Source organism: Amblyomma americanum, chromosome 1 (genome assembly GCF_052857255.1).
Source record: "Amblyomma americanum isolate KBUSLIRL-KWMA chromosome 1, ASM5285725v1, whole genome shotgun sequence".
In the NCBI taxonomy this organism is placed as follows: Eukaryota; Metazoa; Arthropoda; class Arachnida; order Ixodida; family Ixodidae; genus Amblyomma; species Amblyomma americanum.
In genome coordinates this window covers 502,691,884-502,716,926 of record NC_135497.1, presented here as the reverse complement: position 1 = coordinate 502,716,926, position 25,043 = coordinate 502,691,884, and the positions used below count along the sequence as shown (strand labels likewise).

At 45.7% G+C, this 25,043-nt stretch overlaps 1 protein-coding gene across 1 annotated transcript; it reads right to left on the bottom strand.

Moving 5' to 3' along the window:
* Positions 1-3,733: 3,733 nt before the first annotated feature.
* Positions 3,734-24,304, bottom strand: LOC144128053 (uncharacterized). Its single transcript, XM_077661108.1, has 8 exons — positions 24,175-24,304; positions 21,482-21,528; positions 19,998-20,139; positions 18,875-18,948; positions 15,614-15,799; positions 13,960-14,206; positions 6,692-6,857; positions 3,734-4,211 (listed from the first exon to the last, which is right to left on the bottom strand). Exons 1-8 carry the CDS (start codon positions 24,302-24,304, stop codon positions 3,734-3,736), a joined length of 1,470 nt encoding a protein of 489 aa, XP_077517234.1.
* Positions 24,305-25,043: the final 739 nt, after the last annotated feature.

The window sequence follows — 25,043 nt, the reverse complement described above, 5'->3', positions numbered from 1 at the left end:
CACTAGCGACAGCTGCAAAGCGAAAGCTTGGTTTGGCTGTGGTTTTACTTCGTCGGGTGGTCCCTATGCTTTTCAATATACTTTGCATGCCCAGAAATATCTTTGGAATCGTCAGACTCGAACCGGCATTCATCACTCCGGATGGACTCTTCGAATTCAAGACGATGCATTTGGTCTCTATTCCGCACCAGCGACGTTTCAGGGATTAGTGTATACATTACTGGCAGGGATGAAGGGGCAAATTTGTCTGGCATATTTAGATGACATCGTTGTCTTCGCCTCAAAATTCTGAGACCACGTGTAAAGACTTCGAACAGTACTGGACGCCATCAATTCGTCTGGCCTAACCTTGCAAGCACAGAAGTGCTACTTTGTGTATGAAGAGCTGCTGTTTCTAGGCCACATCGTTAGCAAAGAAGGATTACGCACAAGCCCGCAGAAAACTGCAGCTATTGAACACTTTTACCCACCGGCCGATAAGAAAGCAGGGCGCAGATTTCTCGAACTGTAAGGATATTACCGACGAATTTTGAAAAACTTTTCGCGCATCGCCAAGCCCCTGACAAAACTGAAAAAGGCAGATGTGCTATTTAGGTGGGACCCCGCAAGCAGAAATTGATCTTGTGGTCCAGATAGTATGGCACATGCCCACATAGGAGGATTGGCCTAAAATTGTGGGGCACACAGAGTTTTGAGGTATAAAATCCCTGGAGTAAACTAAAATGAATGGTAAGGATGGAGGAAGTAAACAAAAAGCAACAATTAAATGAAACGGGGCAAGCAGAAGCTTTCAAAGAACTTCAACGATGTTTACAGTCCTCAACGCTTGGACCCCGACCTAAAATGCCTCATCGAGTACTTGGAAGGCAAAGTTTCTTCGCCCCCCGCATCATTCAAGCGAGGACTTTGTTCCTTCTGTGCACAGAATGATGTACTCATAAGAAAGAACTTCGCACGAAGAAAACAGCCTACCTCCTTGTTGTACCTGCTTGTCTCCGCGAAGAAGTTCTACAGGTTTCACATGACGAGCCGACAGCTGGTCATCTAGGGTTTACTCGCACCATCAGCCGAATTCGAGTGAACTATTACTGGCCCCGACTCTCTGCCGACGTCGCACACTATGTGAAATCCTGCCGAGATTGTCAGCGACGGAAGACCCCTCCAACCCGACCAGCAGGATTGCTGAACCCCGTTGAACCCCCTCAAGGCCCTTTAAGCAGATCGGCATGGACTTGCTTGGTCCTTTCACAAATTCAACGTCTGGATATGAATGGATCATCATAGCGACCGACTACCTGACCCGCTACGCCGATGCAAAAGCCCTACCGAACGGAGCAGCAGCATGTCGCCAAATTTTTCGTTGAGTGCATTCTTATACGACACGCCGCCCCCGATGTGCTCATAACGAATAGAGGAACAGCCCTCACTGCGGAACTAACGCAAGCCATCCTGCGTTACAGCCAAACCAGTCACCGGAGGACAACTGCAAACCATCCGCAGAACATCGCTCCTTCGACTGCCGTCACCACTACGTGACAATACTGCTACCCCTGAGTGGGGCAAGAGGGCACAGTTTTACTATTTCTTTTCGCCCTTAAATTAAGCGAATGGCATCCTCGCCCATTCCTAATGCGTACCACCACATACTTCCTGAATAGAAAAGTGTGCCGCATTCATTCTGGTGTCACAGTTTACTTTCACGTAGAGAGAATGCAAGGCCTTTTTGTATGAAATCCGTCTAAATGGTTAAAAACGAAGATCGCATGAATTAAGAATAATTGTACGTTCATGTGTTCATCGTATTGCAAACAGTCCAGCACAATTCCCTTTACAATGAACTCTAACCTACCAGCCCCATTCTCTCCATATAGAATGCGCGTGACGACGTCGCCTCGGCAAGAACTTTGTTCTTTACTTGCATTGCGAACGGTAATGTATGGCATAAAATCTAGATTCCCATGCATCTGACGCTGGTAATAAGAGTAATTACTCATTTGCATCCAGCCGAGCGCAACTATACTGCTATAAAAAACGTCTATTGTACAACTTTTTCAGAAGCTTCTTATTTAAGTTCGTTCCGGTCGGGGGTTTGAACCCGGGACCACCGATTCGCCGGTGCAGTCGCTCTGGCAATAGACTTAGCGGGACGGAAAGCTTATGCTAGGGCGACAGTGGATTGCAGATGCAAGACACGAAAAGACGTCAACTGTTGGCAGCGGCGCTAATTTCGGCGGATAGGCTTAATTTCTCGGCAATGGCTCAGATCCTCTGAAAGCGTAGGCCGCTTTCGACTCTAGTTTCGCCTCCACGGCTAGGTCCACGGAAGAATTGCGAGAATCCGCCCAGCTTTCTTTCCCAGCGGAGCGGAAGTTACGAAGTTCAAACCCACCCTTTCTTCTTACGCGGTGGAATATGGTCCTTTCTGGAAGTCATATCTGTAAAACAACCGCCATCCTGGAACCAGAGACAAGAAAAAACGAGCATACAAGCGAAGAAACGGGCTAGGCGGCCAGGCGAACCGTCCTATGGCCAAATTATCTGACGGCGTGACGAATTTACGGAGCCTCCAGGGACCGCGAACAGGGGTGTCAACAGGGGAAGTCACCCCCCCCCCAACATTTCTTTATATGGGACAGCGCACGCCCGCTTCCTGCCTCCAATTTCTTGCATTTGGATCAGATTTCAGAAAATTGAAACACTTCATTTGTAGAGGACTCTTTTCAAGCAAAGCATTGTGGAGCTGAGTTTTTGGTTTCGTTGTAAGTTGTGAATATTTCGTATATCAATAACCTAAAGCAGTCATATCTCAAGGGAAGTCGACTGTCTGTCCCGTGTACATTATTATAATTCGCAAAATTATAACTATGCACAAACTTTTCTATGGCGAATGATAAGTCCTCATGCGTAAAGCTTCCAGTCTATAAGCCTTCCCTACTTAATTCATTTTATATTGCGGTGGGTATTTGCACTGTTTTTTCGTTCGCACTGAAAACCACTGAAACGCGGCTTTATTAATTTGCTTTCTGACGGCCGATGCGACCAGACGTATTTCAATTGATCTTGGCCAGGTCCGAATGCTTCCATTTTTCGAGATTGTTGTAGTTTCTTTTGGTTCTTTATCTCGAAGGTTCCTTTCCTCCTTTGATTCGAGCGCGGCCAAGAGCTGCAAGCATTCAGTCCGATGACCGCCGAGCACGCTTGTGCGTGTTGTCGCCGTCGAGTCATTAAGTTCTTCGTGGGCGCGAGTCAACCGCTAAAACGGTTCCTTTTCGAAGCTTTTCTTTGTCTTCCTGACTGCCGGAGTGTCGTCAGCACATCGTGACAGTTTGCATCAAACTGAAATTTATTAAAAATATCCAAATTTATGTAAATGAGCAACAAATAACTAAAAACTCTCGAATTTCCCCCTTCTAAAACACTAGTTCCGGAGTCCTAAGAAAGCTCCACCTATAACGTTCCCTTAATTGTCAAGACAAGCTCTCATCAGATGTAATCACCATGCGGCGCCTTGTCTGCAGCTTCGCCTTTTGCATTAATGTCTGACTTCCTTTTCCTTTTCTTTTGAGGAAAGGAGACATGAAGTGTATTTGACAAAAGTGTTATTTATTTAGTACAGAACGCTATAGGTCGCTACATCTTGCTATAACGTTGACGCATCTTCCGCTACCTCATTACGTGGTCGACCTTGACCTGACTACATTCTTTGCTGCGGTAGTGCCACTCCCGTAAGCTTCTACGGTCTCGGCGGTGACACATCTTGCTTTACTGCTTTACGTGGTCGACCTCGGCCCCGCTTCACTCTTCCTTGCTGCGGCGTACCCTCTGTTGTGTTTCGCGGTCGTACCTTTGGCGCCGTTCCGTCTGCCCTTAAGCGTGGCCGTCCTCGGTCCCGCTTCAATTCTTCTTTACTGTCCGTTGTGCCCAGCGGCTTGCATGTGTGGCGCCTGAGCCTAGTGACATCCTCGGCGCCAGCCCCGCACCGTGGGCAGTGCAGCGGGTACTGGCGGGAGTGTATGACGTGCTCGTGCCTCCTTGCATGGACGCGTTGCCTGAACCTCTTGCCACACTGGCTGCACTCGTAGGGCTTCTCACCAGTGTGGATCATCAGGTGAACCTTGAGATTGTCCGGCTGGGAGAACCTCTTCTGACACAGATGGCACAGGGACTCTCGCCTGGCAACGTGGGTGCGCTCGTGCCTGAAGACATCAACCCTGCGTACATGTAGGGTAAGGAAAAGGAGAATTAGCACACGACCACGAATTTCTGCTCCCGATTTCTCTGTTGTCTCCTTTAGCATAACATGTACCATGTAATAATAATAATAATATTTGGTTTTTGCGGAAAGGAAATGGCACAGTATCTGTGTCATATATCATTGGACACCTGAACCACGCCATAAGAGAAGGAATAAAGGAGGAAGTGAAAGAAGAAAGGAAAAAAGAGGTGCCGTCGTGGAGGGCTGCGGAGTAATTTTGACTACCTGGGGATCTTATAACGTGCACTGACATCGTACAGCACACGGATGCCTTAGCGTTTGCTGTGCGATGTCAGTGCACGTTATAAGATCCCCAGGTGGTCGAGGTACCGTTTGCGGTACCATACCGTGGTACCAGGAGCCCGCGCACCAATGCACATTCGCATATCGCCCTGACGGCGCCAGATGGCACCAGGTATCCGGCAGCTGCGCGTGCGCATGCAGCATCGGGACTGAGCAGCGCGTGCTCACTGGCAGTGGCGGGCTCCCGTTGATTCGGTAATGGATACAAGGTACGCAGTAGACGAAAGGTGTCTAGTTATGTGTGCACATCTCTTTCATGGTTATGATTTCGCCAACGACGTTCACATCTTCCATGTATATCACTGCTTTTGGTGTCAGGCGCATCTTTGCCTGTTTCTGGTGCAGCTATTCCGCATGCGCGAACGTCTTCTGATGGTGTTTCCTTCCTATGTCCTCCCTAAGAGAACCTCGGTAGACCCGTACTTCAGTTGTAATGTGATTGACTCAGCAGTAATGCTTATCGGGCTTATTGATGAGTGTCAGAGGCACACCTATTCAGTTAAGCTGAGAAAGTACTGAAACTCACATGCGCACTGTCGCACACAATTCTTTAGCGCCCAATAAAGGTCAGCGCTTATGATGGGCTGGCTGGCCACGAGGCGACCAGATTTCGGCCCAGCTGGGCCGTTTCGCACACCGGGAATTCACTCTATTCTGACACCGCAAGAGCGGCTTCAAACTACGAATTTCTAAACAGTGGACACAGCAAATAACTGCCGCGGTTATAACGAACACTGGCGTATTACGAATGAAGGTTACACGACCGTAAAAATCAGTATAAAAGGAATGGCACCGCGTCTCGGACATAACCAACGACTGCGGCCGTGCAACTCGGTTAGCACGAACAAGGAGGCATCTTGAACTCGACCTCGCTATCTAAAACGTCGCGCTTCCCGTGACCTGCGGACGGCGAACAGCGCCACCTAGCCCCGGTGACATCGCTCTGAACAGAAATTAGAGACCCAAAAAGCAACAAAAGGCAGCATTAAAACTACGAAAACTCGCCGGCGAATCACGCGCAGACAGAGTAAGGCATACAACGCTCATAACTGCGCAACGGTGTGCCAGCTGGGCGAAACCTCTAAAGTGCTTGTGAGATTAGGGCGGGGTCGGCAATCAACCAGAGGTAGCCATTACAAAAATTATGAATCAAAGCTTCCTTGATTGATTGATTGAATAGCTGTCATCTGGCATGCCTGGCTTGCCCAGCCGATCACGTGGCAAGTGTCACCAGCCTAATCGGCTCAACACATTCTGCGCTGCCACCGTGAGTAAACAACGCCCAGACAGACAGTGCAGTTGATACGTTCTGCGCGTACTTGGGCAAGCTTCACGGCCGCATGGACCCAAGCATGGCAGACGACTGTGACGCACGAGGTGTTTGCGGCAACGTGTCCTTATTGGGCAGATGACCGGCACGGGTGACTTCGTTAACGTCGACATGACTGAGCAACGAACAATGATGCATTGTAGGCAAAGTACGAGCACTCCTAGACTGCCAATAAGATTATGAACACCACGATGAGGAGGCGTACCTATTTCCACCTGCCTTGAACGCTTACCTTAATTAGTTATGTCGCGTCCCTAAAGCAGTTTGTAGGCGGCAAGGTTCTCAGTGGGGAGCACATGGCCACCGTGGACAACTTGGAAGGCACCTTGATAGGGCTTGCTTTCAAGTATCAGACGCACATAACTCGCAAACTCACTTTCTCAAATATACGTATTGATTTTCTGATTTTGTAATTTCGGTGTAATATTAGAAGTTCACTTACAACGAAAATCGAATACAACGAAGGCAATCCGTGCGATCGTCAGGCTCGTTTGAACTGTAATTGTAAGCTTGCTGGAAAAAGCGGGGAGTGTTTCTTGATGGAAAATGAACACAAAACGCGAACAAGCGCAAAGGGACACTTTCGTGTGCGCTACTGCTACTAGTGATGCTGATGACTACGTTGTGCACTGTTCTTAAATCGTGGCATTCAAGCATTCACTGCATATTTTTAAGGCGACTTCACGATTTGTGGTTTCTTAAAATATTTACGGCTTCAAAAGGTGGCTCGTCAGCAGAAAGGACATCTCTCCAGTTAACTAGTCACGATGGCGTCAAGCAAGAAACGGCACTATAAGACCTACTTGTGAGTGCTCGTGTAGGTGCAGTGCGTGCAGTGGTGGATTCCCTCCGTGCTATGCCAGTGTTTCCGCCGGGTATGCATTTCTAAGTTGTACTGCGTTGTGAAGAGGTCGCCGCACTTCTCACAGGCGAGGAAAAGGCTGTGCAAAGGAACGATATTGACGTCCTCTGAAAAAGAACAAAGCAGTGAGAGGACCTAATGAGCACATGTATAGTGAAGAACTGCCCAGAGAATTCAGTGTTCTTAATGTATACCGTGGCAAAGAGGAAAAGGCCGGCAGTAGCACACTTTTTCGCATCAGTTCCTTTGTATCAATTAGGTACATGGTATTCTCCTTAAGATAGTAATAGAACAGTACATCATTAACCTGAATAGTAAAGATAATAAACTCGCACTAATATCATTTAATCAAAAATTAGAATGGCTGATGCCCCTAACATAAAAAAATTACACCAAGAAAGAGCGCCTAACTTCATAACAACGAAGTTCGATGAATTTTAACAAAAGTTTTGTCATCAATAGGATGACATAAAAGACCTAATAAGAGGATGACTTAGTTTGAAGAAAAACATGGCTTAAAACAGGTAGACCAATCCCAGTTGAAAAAGGACATACATGACCTCGAATTCAGAAGCAGGCAGCTGAAGTTTGAAGTGGATGGAATAAAGGAAGCACAGGACGAGGACCTGACAGCCATTTTAAATAACGTGGCTGATAAAATTCGTGTGCATCACTTGATGGAAAAAGAAATTGCACACTTTCGCCGACACCGAGGCGAACGCGATTAAGTGCCAGGCATCATTGTGCGTATCACGAGGCAAGCGATGAGAGAAAACTGGATTAATAACAAGAAAAACCTCGAGGAAAGCAATCCACCCATTTTCTTGCAAGAAAACTTAACACGCTGCAACAGAGAACTATTCCAAGAAACGAAAGACTGCGCCAAAGATAAAGGCTATAAGTTTATTTGGTATGTCTACGGAAATATTTTCGACGGGAAAAATGAGGGAATGAGTGCATTCATGTCAGGAGAGAGAGCGACTTGGATCAGCTATATCATTTTTGACCTTATCTTTAAGTTTTTTCTTTAAACATAACCAAAATGCAGCCCATGTGTTATTATCTTCCCAGCGACCTGAACCGCACTGCTTCGTGTGTTCCGCCGACATCGCTTAAAGCTGTTCACTTGAATGGACGCGCTGTAAAAAACAAGACAATATGTTTAGAGAAAATATTTCGTGAATTTTAGTTTCCTTTTTCTCCGGTCAGGCTGAGTGAAACATAGAGCACAAATGATTCTGACATTCTTAGGATGACCAACTATACAACTTGCTACTTGAAGCACTCTGGCCTCCATGGGGGTGGAGCATGGTTAATGGTTTATGGGCCTTTAACATCCCAAAGCGACTCAGGCTATGAGAGACGCTGTAGTGAAGGGGTCGGGGAATTTCGACCACCTGGGGTTCTTTAACGTGCACCTATATCGCACAGTAACAAGAGCCTCTAAAATTTCGCCTCCATCAAAATTCAACCGCCGCGGCCGGGATCGAACCCGCATCTTTCGGACAAGCAGCCGAGCGTCATAACCACTCAGCCACCGCGGTGGCCCGGGGATGGAGTAGCCTTAGTGGTATCCAATGACATTGAATGCGACAAGCTGGACTACTACAGATGATGTCTACTTACTGTTGATCCTAAGGTCCTATCTTTCTGTACCGACCGGTTTGTGATTTCAGTTTGCTATCGTCCTCCGAAGGGAAATGTGGTTAAGTTTTCAGAACTTACGACTGCTTTTTTCCGTTATAACAGATGGCAAATACACTCTAATAGCTGGAGGGGATTTTAATATTGATATGTTGAGGGGCAATTCTTTGGTTAAAAACTTTAACACTGTCTTGACTTCGAACGGCTTCATTAACCTTGACCATTTGTTCGATTTGGTGCTAACTATAATCCATAACAGCGCGACAGATGGGACAGGCGGGAAAGCGCTCTGTGTTGTGTCCTCTCTTCTCTGTCCCGTCTGTCGTGCTGTTATGGACTTTCATTAACCTTGTACCCACTCCAATCAGGATTACACAAGAAACCGAGTCTCTTCTCGACTTGCTCATTACGAACTCCTCCCAACCAATAGCTGACTCAGGCGTAATATCATGTGCACTCAGTGACCATCTTCCAGTGTTTGTATGAATGTATTGGACTGTACCGGTAAAGTAACGAAAGAAGAAACTATGTATCAATATATAATTAATGCTACGCGCAGTTTATTTCATAGTTCACTGCCACAAGTTAAGTAGAATAGCACCACCGCACCAGTGACATAAATGAGGGTTACAATGAGTTTCTCCAACTATTTACGCAACTATACCAATCATGCATCCACTTAAAAGTGCGTGGAAAGAACAGCAAAACTCGCAAACCCTGGATAACGTCTGAGTTACACCATGAAAATAAATTGAAAGAAAAGTGCTACGGGATCTCTTTAAACACACCGTGAGCAGATGACTTAAGTAAGTTTAAGAAATACATGGATAGGTTTACAAAAAAGCCACGTCTGGCATGCACAGAATACTACACGACATTTCTCGAAGTTAAAAATGGTTGCCAACATTTGCTGTGGTCCATAATAAATTGCTTAGTAAGGCGCGAGCAACCGCATCCTGCACCATAGACATTAAGCCTTAATGATAAAGACATATCTGGAAAACAGCTAGGAGATGCCTTTAACAACTTTTTAGAACCCTTTCTCATACAAATCCATCACATTACTCCACTAGCTACATTAGTTCCTACAATATTAATACAAAATTTTTGAGCCCGGTTACGGCAGAAGGCTTTATATCAGTCATACAGAACCTTAATAACAGCCGTGCCTGTGACATTAATGGCATTCAAGTCAGGCCTGCGAAGCATGTTGTAGCAGTTATTGTCGCTGTTCTTGCGAATATATTTAATTTATGTTTTAGTACCGATATATTTCCTGACAGAATGCAAATAGCCAAAGCAGCAGTTCTGTATAAGAAAAGTGACCGTAAAGATTTAGGAAATTATAGACACGTATCTATACTCCCTATCTTTTCGAAGGCTCTGGAAAAAGTCCTACACACAAGTTGTCTCATTTCATTTACAAGCATAACCTTTTGTCACCAATCAACTTAGATTTTGTAAAAATCATTAAAAAAAATTATAGCTACTCGAGCAAAATGAAAATATACTAACACTGTTTTAAAGGAAGGCCTTTGTTATTGCTGTCTTAGTAGACTTTTTGAAGGCATCTAATCTAGTGAACCACTGTAAACACCTCAAAGACTTAGCTTGTTATGCGTTTCGAGGACAGACCCAGATGCTTCTGAAATCCTGTCTATTGCACAGTGAACAAGCTGGATGTATAGGCAACATGAAATCTTAACCAAAACGTATTAATTCTGGTGTCCCACAAGGCCATATATTAGGACCATTTCTCTTTAATAAGCATCTAAACCATACCTCTACATTAACTCCGCTGCTAAATTTTTTATCTACGCTGATGACACAAGCATCTTATTTTGCTGGAAATGTTCTTGATCTCCTTATTCAGGAATGGAATTACACGATGATTGAATTACAAAAATGTTCTGAATCCAAATGTATCCGTATTAACGATAAGAAAACACAAGCTGTCATTTTTTGCCCCAAAAATGTAGTGCTTCCTTCCTCCATCGAGATTAAACTAAGGTCGAAGTGCGTAGATTTGGTTAAAAAAATTCTAATGTCTAGGAGTAGTTTTTTTTTTCCAACATGACTTAAAGTCACCACGTGGACCATATAGCAACGAAGCTGGCTCAACTAACCGGGGTCATAAGTCGGCTGAGATATGTCATTCCAAGAAAAATAAAGCTACTCCTCTATAATTCCAATTTCAACTCCTATTTAAACTACTGCTGCTTCGTGTGGGGAACATCTACGAATAGCTGTCTTCAACATGTCTATATTCTACAGAAAAAGTTCCTTCGCCTTATTTGCAATGTCCCCTGGGACTCGCCAAGCGCTGATCTCTTTGTACAATGCAGCGTAGTAAAAATTCAGAACATGTATATATATCGTCTAGATATTTTGTTTAAACTTGAAATACATAGGACTGTAAACTACATACGTAATCTTGCTGAATAACACGCCCGAGATGTCAGCTACACGACACGTTATGCGGAGCCTTGGGTAGTGCCGACCCTTCGAATAAATTCAGGTACAGAACGCTTGCAATTCACTCTTCCTTCCCTGTTAAATACATACGAATATAAAAATTTTGACCTCTTTAGTTCGTCAAAAAAATCTTTGGCTGCTATGTATGCCGACATGTAGAATATGTTTATCCTGTTTCTTTGGTATTGATCTGCGTATATAAAGTGTTAATGTCGACTCAATATTGTATGCTGCTGTTTTAATTTATTTTAGTTTCTGTATTGTATACTTCTTAATACCTTGACCAATTGCATTTGTTTTATAAGTTTTGCAATGAAGTCGCTGCCAAGCAGAAGGGGCTCCGGCTTTTCTGCGCCCGAGCTGTGTGTACCTTTTCAAGGCAGAAATGATTTTGATGTGATTTGGTTTATTAAATAATTTGCTGTTCGTGATATAAAGCAAGCGCAATGGTCCTGACACGCACAGATCCGTCACTTGGTAGTAATAACATTAAATATGAAAAAGGAGTGCCTTTTATAGAAGCGCTATCGACCAGTTTTGCATCAGTACTCATGCATCAAATGAAGAGCTCTCTTACAATCCCGGGGTCCTCTTTATGCACTAAAGAAAGGTACATAAAAATCAAGCACCCGTGCCCTTTTATCCACAGTGTAATCTCCCTGCGATTCACTCAGGCAATGTGTCACTATTCCTTCACCTTTCGCCCAGATGCCCTCGCACAGGAAGGTCTGCAGTCCCTGCTGACATTCAGTGTTCATAATTAGGCATAATCGAATTAGCTCGCACTTGAAGAGAGAACGGACGAAGGTAGTGAAGAGGAAGTTCATTAACGAGTTAGCAGTAAGAGGGAAAATATAGAAATTAAGGATATCGCTGCCTAACCGATATTAAGCTTTAACTGATGAAGACGATCTTAATGTACATTCAATAAACGATAATCTGACAGCTGTCATTACAGAGTACGCAGTGGATGTAGGCGGTAGGAAGGTTCGACAGGATACCGGCAAGCTATCTCAGGAGACGAAAGATCTGATTAAGAAACGCGAAACCACGACGGGGCCTAACCATACAGACAGAATAGAGCAAGCAGAGCCATTGAAGTTAAGAAACAAGTGCAAGGTAGCCGGCATAGCTTATTTTATTATGGAGACAATCGCGCATGCTCCAAAGAACAGAAGAAGCCTAAAAGCGGTGAAGAGGAAACTAGGCATGGGTATAAACCAGATGTAAGCATTAAGAGACAAGGAGGGCAATGACATTAAGAATATTCAAAAGATAGTTGAAGTTGAAGTAGCCGAAGAGTTGTCTACAAATCTATGCAGTAGCCATAGTAACCAGAACGTCAATGAGAGAGGCAGTAGGCTGCACCAATGCATCATCGCGCCAGTAACAAAAGAGGAAGTAAACAAAGCCTTAGGAGCAATGTTAAGGGGAAAAGCACCTGGGGAGGATCAGGTAACAGCAGATCTGTTGAAGGACGGAGAGGAGATGGTACTAGAAAAGCTAGCCACCCTGTATACGCAATGCCTTCTGACTTCGACCGTAATAGAAGCTTGGAAGAAGGCTAAAATCTTAATTCATAAGAAAGGAAATGTCAAGGACATAAAAAGTTGCAGGCCGATCAGATTACTCTCCGTTGTCTGCAATATATTTACTAAAGTAATCGCTAATAGAGCCAGGGCAACATTAGATTTCGATCAACCAAATGATAAGGCAGGCTTTAATAAAGAATACTCTACAATAGAACATATTAACACTATCAATGAGGTGAAAGAAAAATGTGCAGAATACAAGCCCCTATACGTAGCCTTCATTGATTACGAGAAAGCATTTGACTCAGTAGAAATGTCAGCAGTCATACTAGCATTGCAGAATCACGGTGAAAAAGAGCATTACGCCAAAATACTGGAGGATATAAATAGGAAAATGGCATTCCTCTTGGACAGTGTGTATGAATCCATCTTTGGGTCAGCACGAACTTTGGGACACAACAACGTAGACAGACACATTGAAACATGAAACACCATAGCTGCCATAGCCCTCCTAAAGCCAGCAAGAATATTCCAATTAGGAAGGGCGCCAGGCAAGGAGACATGATCTCGCCAAAGCTATTCCCCACCTGTTTGCAGGAGGTATTCCAAGGCAGGTATTGGGAACTGTTGGCGATAAGAGTTCATGGAAAATACATAATCTGCCATTCGCTGATGACCTTGCCTTGCTGAGTCACCCCAGAGGTGAACTGCAAATCATGGTCAATGAGTTAGACAGGCTGAGCAGAATAGTAGGTCTAGAAGTTAACATGCAGAAAACCAAATTAATGCCCAAAAGCATACTAGCCTAGCAGGGGAACAGCTGTTCACAATTGGCAGCGAGAGGCACGATGTGGTAAAAGTATATGTCCACATAGGGCAGGTAGTGACAGCTGATCCGGATCATGAGAGGGAAATAACTAGAAGGATATGAATGCGGTGGAGCGCATATGGCAGGTTCTCTCATATCGTGAATGGCAGATTACCAATATACCTGAAGAAGAACGTGCACAACAGCTGTATGTTACTGGTACTCACATACGTGGCACAAACACGGAGGCTAACGAAACAGGTTCAGCGTAAGTAAAGGACAACCCAGCGAGCCATGGAAAGGAAAATGATACGTGTAACGTTGAGAGACCGGAAGCAGACCGGAAGATGTTGAGAGACCAGAGTGGGTGAGAGAGCAAACGCGCGTTAATGACATCCTAGTCGGAATAAAGAGGAAGAACTGGGCTTGCCCAAGGCAAGTAATGTGAAGGCGAGATAACTGCCGGTCCCTAAATGTAACGAAGTGGATTCCAAGAGAACGCAAGCGTAGCAGTGGATGGCCGAAGGTTTTGTGGGCTGGTGCAATTAAGAACTTTGCATGCATAGGGCAAGCACAGTTGGCAAAGGATAGGGATAATTGGAGAGACATGGAAGAGGGCTTTGCCCTGCAGTGGGCGTAGTAAGGACGGTGATGGTGATGATGAATCAGGCATGTTCGTAGCTTGCATACACTATCAACCGATTATAATCTACCAGCTAATTAAGCAGTGCAGGATAAGCTTCTGCTCACGTTCTTTCAACGCCCCTCGTCCTCTTGGGTTCCCCAGCAAACTTTCGGTGAACGACGTTGAATATCCAACTAGCAGTTCTTCGCCGGGGCCGACGTTCCTTAGAGTGCGGTAGTAGATGTCTCCGTTGAAGAGCAAGGCCACGAGGTTTTGTCTGCGCTTGCTGGGCGAGTAGTTCACATTGTTCATCCAGTGGTTGTGCTCTTGTTGGCGGCCGTCTACCACGAAGAACTCTGCACATCGGCGAACCTGCGCAACACAATGGTTGGACCGTCTGAACGCTAGAGTCAAATTTTTTCACTACCGTACTCACGTGAAACAACAGATGCAAAAAAATGTGGCGTAAATTTTTGAAGTGTCCGGAAACGAGCCAATATATGTTGTTCTAATCTGATTCTTCTACCACATGGGGATTTCGAAGGGCCTCTAACCGACCAGTCCCTCCGCTCCAAGGCCACTGAGCGCTGTTACAAGGACGGTTTCTGTGGCCATCGATACATGGTAAGCCTACCGTCTACCCTGTTACTGTTACTGAAGTACCAGAAGCCCGCCCACAGCCTGCGAGCACGCGCTGATTGGCTCGGATGCTACAGGCACGTACACAGCCTGCCGGGTACCTGTCGCCATCTGGCGCCATTAGGGTGATTTCGCATGTGTATTGGATGCTTGCCGGCGCTCAGTACGAGTCAACGGAGCAGCATAGAACTGCGATTTGGAGGGCCTCCCATCGGTGCCCGTAGTTAGTCTCGGATGCGATCGCTCGCAGTAACCTGTAGGAAAATAAAACCAGGCCAGTATCGTTTTTGAAATAGTGAACTAAAGAATATAGTACCTATTTTGATGATGATGATGGAAGTTCTTTTATGGCCCCTAGGCTTCTGAGGCTAATGAGCGCCACACAACAAGGTATGTTGGTCTGCTGACCTGTTATTTTGCGTACAAAAAAGGACAGCCCGGGCTACCAAATACTGCGGCGTGCATAGTGCCAGTACAGCGATATAAACCAACCAGCTTCCTTAAGATTGCATGAATACTGCATTAGGCTTGTCCAAGATAATGCAATTCATTTCAAGAGTAATTTGTATTCCTCTAACGAATAAATATTTTCTATTTAACCTTTTAGCTTAGCCTTCAGCTTACGCTAAAGCTTCCAGCTTGGCCTGTGACTGCGACTCTTGTAGGAAAATAATAAGGCCCCTAATAATGGATCTGGTCACTCAGCGAGATGACGCATGGTTTTGTCTCATGTTTTGCGTGCCGAAGAAGTTTGGCGAAATGGCGAGGCTCTTACAACCAAAGGTGAGTCTCGTTACACTTTTTTTCTATTCTTCTTTTAACATTATAATAACGCGGCCTCTCAGTGCAGCCGCAGTTTTATAGAATGTCTTTGGAAAGTGCGCATGTTCATTGAATCCTCGATATGCGCTTTGCAACTGCAATCATCTGCTGCAATCATTCGCTCTCACACAACAATGGCACGTATTCCAGCATAAAACTTCCCTGCGAAAAACTCACCTCTAATGCACTGAAAGTATGGGAGAGAGTAATAACGCGAGCAGCGTAGTGCAATTACAGCCCAGCTGTTTCGACCTTTGTCTTTTAACAGGCCTTACAACCCCAGTCTCAATGTTCTACGCACTAGCCAGACAAGCTTACCGGCCAGGTGCAGCCGCCATTTTCGATGCCGTCCACCTTTACTCTGTGATACGGACCGAAGTGCAGTCCCTTGGGCAGCGCCTTCAACGTGAACACTCCCTCTGGGACACCCGTGATTGTGGACTTGCCCGAGGTCAGGAACTCGAATATGCTCATACCGACGAAACTGGCGTCTTCCGAATTCACCTGCGTATATTATTCAGCCGTGTTCACCAGGTGCTGCACTGCATACTGGGCGTTCGCATATGCAGTAAATTTGGTGCACTGGCAGTTAGTGGTAGGATTGCAGTGTTTGCGCCGTAATAACGGTCGTCATCCCGGCGCGTGTTTGTGATTTAGTAACCGGCAGCCCGTCCCCCTACACCTGAAAGAAACATGCGCGAGAAAATGACTTGACTCGTGCAGCAAGCCAGAAGAGTAATGTAGGCGTTTGTGAAGTGTAAAGCAGATAGAAGCGGCTGAAGCTTGTGCCCACCAAAGCGCTCGAAACCGTGTATACGCCTTGGTAAATAAGTAATATATAACGCATAAATAGGCCGACACTATGCGTTGGCGGATGATTTGGCATGCACATGAGAATTATTTTTGGACTGAGTATTGCTTTCAAGCAGGTATGGCCATATTTTTGAAATATACTCGGCTTTATCTTTTTTTCAAGATTAATTCAATTTGCAACATGGATTTCACGAAAAAGAGATCAAATGTAGTCAAGCCTCCTTACAGCGAAACTGCTTATAACGAAATAACGAACATAACGAAGTAAAAACTATTCCCGTTGGAAGTTCGGTCAACACGGGCTATAACAAGTAAACCACCGAACACCTTCAACTTCGTTATAACTAGGTTCTTTTTGGGCCGCTAAATGTGCCGCACGGCATAAAACGTGTTGTCAATACCGAACGTTAATACGTTAAGACGTTGCAGAAACGCATGAAGTCCGGCTATATGTAAAATTCACATAATCTAAGGCGTAAAAGTTTTTCGCTATCCACAGGTGGAAATCGGAGTCATTGATTGAGGACAGTCCTGCGTCTTGAAGAACGCGAGCGCGCACCAGAGAAGTTCCTGGTCATGTCCACAAAAGGTGGTGGACAGTGGTGTCAGAAACGGGTGCGTCGCAGTGAGGGCATTTTTCCGGCGCATGAATCTTTTCACTTTGCCACTGGTGCCGAACTGCGAGCGTAAGGGCCACTCCGACGCGCCCCCGCCTCAGAGAGACCTCCTCTATCCGTTCAAGGTTGGGAGGAAAGGGTTGGGTGCACGGGGGAATAAGAGCACGTGTATGCCGCCTGAGGGAGGCTGAAGTTGTTAATGAAGTTGTTCAGTTGTCAGAAGTAGATCTGGTGGCAAAGAGGCAGAGGGAGCTTGCGCAGCGTCCGTTAAACGAGATATCATATCAGGTGCGATGCTATCGACATCTGTGTGTGTTTTAACACAGCGTTTGAGTATAGGGAACGGGTAAGACGTGCAAGCAGCATGTATGGCCTGGGAAACCCGAATGGTACCACGGACTTTCTTTAGGTGCTTCAGAGATTTTTGGAAATGAGTAAATAGGTGCACCTGGTTAAGAAGAGGGTCGTCAGGTAAAGCTGCTATGGCATTTAAAATCGCTTCAACCTCCAAGGAAAGAGATTATGAATTGTCAGTACAGTAGGTCTGATGGCTGTAGAGTTGAGGGTGTGTCGGGCTTATAAAAGCAGTTGATACCCCGTTGGGGCTATGGGGGCATCAATGTAAAGGATGCAGGGGACAGGTTGCATAGAAAAAGCTGTTGGTAACGGCGGAGAATAGAACTCCGGCTTATTATGACGAGCTGGCTTGTTTGGTGTAATGTGACATTAGTCGCATAGAGGTGGTTGAGGCTCGAAAATTGGACGAAGAGAAACTTTCCGGGCTCTATCAGTTTGTCGCTCGGTAATTAAATCTTCCAGTGTGTTGAGCTGCGGATACTCCTGTATCAGACAAATAGGAGCTGCTCGGGGTAGGTCAGTAACGACTCGCATGGCTTCGTGGTTGAGTGCTTCAACTGTAGGCCGCTGTCGTTTTGTAAGTAGTTGAAACTCAGCCTGGTATAGGAGCCGAGGTTGAAAGACAGCGCGAACAAGTCGACAAGCTGTATCTGAGCAGGCACCTCCAGAGCGATTGGCTATTCTCCGGATGAGGCCAAGTGTGTTTATAGCACTCTTGCGCATAGCTGACAACCAAGCCGTTCCATTGGCTGAAGCATGAACGTGCAGGCCCAAAACATTGGTATGTTCCACTTCAGGAAGTGGTGCATTGTCAATAGTGAGCACGAACGAACGAAGCAGCTTTAAAAATATGGCGGCCAGCTTTATCGCCCACATGAACGTGACAGGATTTGGAGAGGTTGAGGGAGAGGCCAGTATTGGAAAGAAAGTTGTGTAGAAGATTAAGGGCATTTTTGCAGGAAGTCTTGCTGCACCTGAGCTGAGCGGTTTGTGGACCAGAGAGTGATGTCGTCTGCATATGCTAGAACTTGACATTAGTAAGGGTGGAAAGACTGTGTACAGAGGAATGAATTCGATGTTAAATAGAATTGAAGCTAAACCTGAGTCTTAAGAAAAACTCTTCCTAGAGTGAGGAAAGGAGGCAGCGGCGGTCGCGACAGCCATCTCGCGATTCTCACCGCATAAATGTTGCCGAAAGGAAACATTTCCCTGCGATTGTCAGTGCTGAATTCAGTGCAAGCAAGCACAGTGAGGAGGAACCCGCAGTAAAACATTATCGAATTCTGCGAGGAGACCTATATTAAGTTATTGCATTGACAGTCGTGCCAGTTAGAATAGGGAAAATATTGAAATTGTGGGGACGCTTAAGCCACATTTAAAGCTTTAAAGCCAAAGCTTATACTTGAACCTCTTCACGTGTTTGCGTCAGTTTCTTTGAAATTCTCAGCTCATCAACCGCCATATTCGAACTGCTAGCTGCAGCAGCAGTGCTCAACGCATGGTGGGTGTGCTGCGACAACGTCATAAAGTCTCGTGACCTCTATCAGCCTATCAATGAATTTCATTACATCGATGGTAGATTGTACTACTTACGTAAACAATAATGTTCTCATATTTATATTTGGCCGCTTATACGATTCAATTAACGAATGCCGCCATCTGCCGTACGATGCCAGTGCGTTACTGCTTGGTTAGTTCATTCTGGGCCGCTATTGCGCACTTCAGATATAGAGAGCGCCTGTAAAAGCTCTCCAAGAAACTTGTTATTAACATCCTTGTTTCCTTTACTTACCTCGCTCTTCACGTCGGCCAACATTGTGCCGCTGGTGGAGTCAGCACGCGCGACCATTCCGCTTCCATCGAAAGCTGGAAGAGAGGATTTGAGGCATGTTTTTAGATGGTTAAAGACTGCAAGCGTAGCAGTTTCGTTGGTAAATGACTTATCGTGGCAGTAGAAAGGCCTGATCTCTCCAAAAAATAAATACTGTTGAAATCACACTATTGCATTACTGAAGGGGCGGCAAATGAATATACAGCTCGAAAATCCTGAAATTCACTACAGACAGCGAAATTTTACAGGATGCGGGACTGAGGAGAACAATAATTTGGTGAAGGCGCGTGACCAAAACACAAGACTGAAGTTGTAGGGAACGTATATACTGTCGGCCTCGGCAGTTTTAGGCATGCATGTTCTCGGAAAAAATAAAAAAAAAATTTCCTTTTGCGCCGCCTCACTACCCAGCCACCCAGTATTAGCCAATGACTCATGATTGTTTCCACGCACCTTCAGACATTTAACGCGATCAGCGTACGTCGCTAGATCCAATAAAATTTTTCCCGCATAGCCGCAACCCGTAACCTTTTGCCTTTTGTGGCCGATAGTACTTGCTCCATCAGCTCATACGAGCCGAATGAGCGGCAAGGCGTGCTACAAATATAATTTTTTTTTCGAACAGATGCATCCTGTAAATGTCTGTCGCCGATATCACAGTGTTCTAACGACGTACCAGAGCTATTCTTCACACTAAAAGCCACCTTCCGTCGCTTCTCCGAGAAAAGCGAGCATCCCTACCCCGACTCCGCCCACACTACTGAAGTCTGTGTCATAGAGGCACCGGCAAGGAACGTCGGTCACATGATGTGCGGTCGCCGCTACATGGGGAAGGGAATCCTTCTGACGTGAATACGTCACAGTGAATACGTCACAGAGGACACCCTGCATTCGTTTCCACAGAACTAGCGTGAGCGCAATGAAAGAACACTGCTTCCCAATTACGTATTAAGGATTGGCGAGGCCAGCACATAGAGGTCTTTGCAAATTGTTTTGTCTATTTACTGCGGTATCAATAACTCAAAGCACTCATCCATGCAGGCCTCTGTATTACTCTCATGTCAATCGCCAGTCGTAAACTTACGTGTTTCGTCACGATGTTCTTCCCGTGAGGCCGGCTCTTCAGGCTGATCCGGACCGTCGCTTCCAAGAGCCTCCCAGTGGTCCAGAAGCATATATTCGGGCGCCGGCGGGCATTCACTCTGACTAACCTGCGGTCGGATGACCTGCGGATAGATTGATTGTAATAGTGGAGTCTTACTTTGTATGGAAACAAAATGCGATCATAAACGGTTTTTCACTCAAAAATGCTTTGGTTTTAAATTTCTCGGTTTATTACTATTGTTTTATTAAAACTGTCTTCGAAAAAAAATGCTAAGTACGGCGTTTCTGTTTCAACACGGTGCCAAATATTAGAAAACTACTCGAAAACATAGAGCGCAGTAAGTTCGTTTGGAAGCATTTTGGACATGTACTACTTGATTCGCTCAGCGAATCGAATACAAGTGCATCCGATCAGCTATCTAAAGATTTCGAATATTCGCCCCCTCTACTGATCAGAAATGTTCGATGCACTGAGGCCGCACTAAGCAATGCTAATTGCAGCAAACAACTACAGGGTAAACTTAAAAATAATGGGGAAATTTTAGATAATAACGCCAGTTGTTATTTTATCGCGCTCATTTTATGACGTGCGCCAACGTAGACAGCATGACCGTTTATAAGCAGTCACTGTATCTCACGAAACTGTTTTTTTCTATCATTATTTTACCCATCAACATCCGGTAGTGAGCGTAGTCTCTTCAGGCGTCCTCAGTATCGATCGGCACATTTATGCGTGCACGAGTTTTCCGTTCCGCACAAATACGCAGGCCGGAACTCCGAATAGCCTGAAAAAAGTACCTGCCACACCGATCATATTGACAGTCGAAAAGAAGGTAAGGCATTGAATGCTAGCGCACAGAATCTGCAGGTGCAGCAGCAAACACTTAGCGATGAATATGCCGCAGCGACGCATTCGTTACGGTGGCAGAAGGCTGACCAGAGATAACGGGATCGTGTCATGCAGCGTGTCATCAGCGCCTTAAGGAAGCTCGTGAAGTGCACAACGCCCATCCGCCAAAATTTTGGTGCAGCATATTGAAGCCTGATTGTTCAACATTATTCCAGAAGTTCAAACTGGATATCTTCAGATCCGATGGTATTTGTATCACCCACACGATTTCTTAAGCGTGCCCCGGTTGGCTCAGTGGTTATTGCGCTCGGCTGCTGACCCGATAGACGCGGGTTTGATCACGGCCGCGGCGGTTGAATTTTGATGGAGGCGAAATTTAGAGGCCCGTGTACTGTGTGATATAAGTGCATGTTAAAGAACCCCAGGCGGTCCTAATTTCCGGAGCTCTCCACTACGGCGTCATATAGCCTTAGTCTCTCCTGGACCTTAAACTCCAATAGGAAGAGAATAAAACCAACTATATTAAGCACTAAACACCAGCTCAGGCCATCAGGTTTGACTATGCAATGCAGATCAAGGAAAAAGAGAGTGTGAAGACCGAAAGTTGTACTCACCTCAACGGGCTCGACAACCATAGGTTCCTCGTCTCCAGTAGAGACACCTTGGACAAAATGCATGAGGACATGAATAAGGTGAGGCGAAAAGCAGAGACGCATATTCTGAATGCGAGATGCTCACACGAAGCTGCTTTGCACAAAACACACCCGTGCATTTATCAGCTCTGTCGACAAAATTCGGTGCATCGTGTTCCAGACGCCTGAAGCGTACCATCTTTTATGGGGTTCAGGTCGTTGGAAGTTTACGGAGCCTGATCTGTCGTTCCTACATCGCGGAAGTTAGGGCGGGATTTGCCAGTTGCCTAACTGTGCCTTCCTGGGGCAATCTTTTTTGCCATAATATTAGAAGCCTATTCGGAAACAAAAATGCGTCGTCGGTCTTAAAGTTCGTGTCTGGCTGGAGGAAAGTGATGTCACCGGGCGAGGTATTGGCATTGGCTGGAGAAGAGTGACGTCACAACAAAAAAGTATGGTGGAGCTGCCATAAAAAAACGTAAACCAATAAGCTCCTGCCTGTGCCTCTAAGTATAACAGGCTTACCCCAATCGTAATATAAATGAAAAGGCCTGAATGCAATGTTGTACTTTTGCCACCCGTAGGTGGAAAAATAAAAAAAAGGGGTAATGCTACTAAGCGACCCACAGCCGGGGGAGCGGGCCCGGGGAGACTCCCTTGATCTCCCCTGGGACGTAGCGGAGGGGGTGGGACATAGGTTGTGGGAATGGGACTGAGGGAAGTGTTATGGGTAATGTAATGGGAATGGGGACAGCGAGATATTGACCCTCATTTTATCATCGCTGGACTTCTGTCTGGCCAGGACAGGGAGGGCGTCGATGTTGTCCAATGGTGCGGCTCCACTCACGGGATGCCCGACCACCCAACGACGCAATAGCTCCGACTCGGAGACAGGAAATCCTAACCCAGGGCAGCTGCCTCGGGCTCCTCCAGGACTTTCAGGGGTCCGGTTCGGACTTGCGAATCGCTGCCCAGCTACTAACCGTCAAGTGTTTTTTTTCGCGGTTTTTCAGACTCCGGAAGTATGTGTGGTAAATCCAGCCAATGGAATAAGACTCCCGGGGACCCACGTGTGCTTCCAACCAACCAACCTTGCACTTATCTCCTCCCCTGGCTGACGTCACAACACTGGAAATTACGCCGCTGCCGGTGAAGGCATCATTATCATCCTTCCAACGCTGTCGCATTGCCAGCACTATGTGATTAGCGGTCGCTGTGATATATTTATCTATATATTGCTGCAGACATCTTAACCGCATCCAGGAAAGAAGAGCACCGAAAAGAAAGTTTGTTTACATCTGTCTTCACAGAAAGCGCCTAAATAACGGTGAAAAGACCTGCTTACGCAATATAAAGCAAAAGGCGACGTTAAAACAGGCAAAAAATAAAATATAAATATTCCCTTGAGTTGATATTCTGAAGAATGTTCTCATCACTCAAACCTTAGAACGAAATTATTCTACTCCATATGCCTTCATAAAAAATAGCAAAATTAATTACTTTATTGGGCAAAATACGAAGCTTTGCTGTAATTGAGCTTATTGCGAGCGCTGTGCGTTAGTAAAAACTGAATTACGCGAGCGGGGGACCTAGGTATTTTGCCATTTATTACCTGATAGCGGGCCACCTTTGCGTAAAACACTAATAGGCTTGATTTTGTTTTTTCCATTCGTAAAACTGGGCATCCAGTTCATTTGTGACTATAAACCTTACAGCGTGCCACTGTACATTGTCCAGCTGTTCCCATCTTCTGTGAAGATCCAAATCATATAGCACCAGAATTAAGCGCGTCAAGATTCTCGGAACTTTTTCTTAGGGCGTGAGGCGCTCCTTTTCGGTTGAAGTAAAGACTGACTTGATCTGATACGATTCGGTTTAATAGCAGCGTATAAAATTTTTGGGCGTGTGATGGCAAAGGACGTCGTTCGCCAACACCTTCCGTCCGTACCAGCTTCGCTTTATGCAACAGAGGTCTGCACGGAACTACGTCTCAGAGATAACCAAAACAAAACGCGATAACCCTTCACCTCTTTGTTCTTCATTACGCTGTCGCCTCATAACTACTGTCATGGAGTTGGCATGCCAGAGCGGACGCATATGCGGATGTCATTAGACAAAATACTCTCCATAAATTCGAAATGTTTACTGGGCGAACTCGCGCTGGCAAATACAACTCTGTTACGGTGAAGCGCAGCAGGTGTGCTCGGAGGTCGACGGAGGTGAGAATAATCACCGCTCTAGGCCGCGCTAAAATTAAAAAGGCTATGACGAGTCTTCGAGATATGGTCCCTGAAATGTTAGAAAAAATTTACAACATAATGAAAACGCCTTCAGTTTTTTCAGGCGAACCTGGTCAAGTCTCGTGTAACAAAAAAATGTCAAGACTGCGTGCTTGGGGGCAGTGAACACGGAGCATGAAAAATCACAGGTTTTCAATCGTGCTCGCAATGCATTGACCACCTGTCAATCGTGCTCGCACTGCGTGCTAGAAATTCGATGCTATTCAACTACCCCAAAAGCCGAACGATGCTTCCACTGCACGCCTGATTTTACAAGTGCTACAATGATGATACAGCTTTCGACCAATCAGTCGTGCGCTAAGGCAGCTAAGGTTGTAGCAGCGATGAGAAATTTTAATTAACATGTGTTAACTATTGAAACGAGTACAAACTTACCTTTCTTTTCCTTTAATGATCCATCTTTTTTGACGTTGCCGTAGCACTTCTTGATGTCATCCGGTAGTTTATGCCATGTGTCTTCCGAGAAGTATACAGGCTTCAAGCAATGGTATTCTTCGGTCTCCATATCTTCTAACAGAATGAAGAGAAAAGGTGGAACATTGATAAATGTCGCACACAAGATTATTTCCTAAACAAAAAGGGTTCAGCTTAAGTTAAGGACAATGCAGCAAGCCATGGAAAGAATAATGATAGGTGTAACGGTAAGAGACTGGAAGGGGGCAGAAAGGATGAGGGAACAAAGGCGGGTTGATGACTTTCTAGTCGAAATCAATAGGAAGAACTGGGCTTAGGCAGGGCATGCGATACGAAGCCAAGGTAAGCGCTGGTCATTAAGGGTATCGGAGTGGATACCAAAAGAAGGCAAGTGCAGTGGAGATGGCAGAAATTTAGCTGGGCGGATGAGATTAAGAAGTTTGCCGGGATACTGTGGTCGCAGCTGGCACAAGAGTGTTAATTGGAGAGACGTGGGCGAGGCCTTTACTCTGCATTGTTCGTGGTCAGGCTGATGATGATGATGAGGTGCAAAGATGCGTTCAGAGAATATTGGCGGAATTAAGATGGAAAGACTGCATTTCTTTTGCAACTGATTGGCGAAGGAACTGCATCGCAAATGGCTCGGCTATTTCCCAATGCAGCTATCGAGCGTCTCATAGATAGACTGCATTGTAATCACTACACGCTTATCCCTACAATCCGGAGTCGCTAAGGCGACTGCCCTCACCTTCCTGCTCGCGCGATTGTCGTGGGCTTGGCGCCTCTTGCCCCTCATTGGGGCTGCCTGCTCCGGGAGCCACACGCTGCAC

Excerpts from the sequence above, each read along its gene's own strand:
- LOC144128053 (XM_077661108.1), bottom strand. The coding sequence starts at position 24,304 with ATGGAGACCGAAGAATACCATTGCTTGAAGCCTGTATACTTCTCGGAA. Across the intron at positions 21,529-24,174 it reads ATCATTAAAGGAAAAGAAAG|GTGTCTCTACTGGAGACGAG; the intron begins GTAAGTTTGTAC and ends ATTTTGTCCAAG. Across the intron at positions 14,207-15,613 it reads ATGGCGGCTGCACCTGGCCG|GTTCGCCGATGTGCAGAGTT; the intron begins GTAAGCTTGTCT and ends TGTGTTGCGCAG.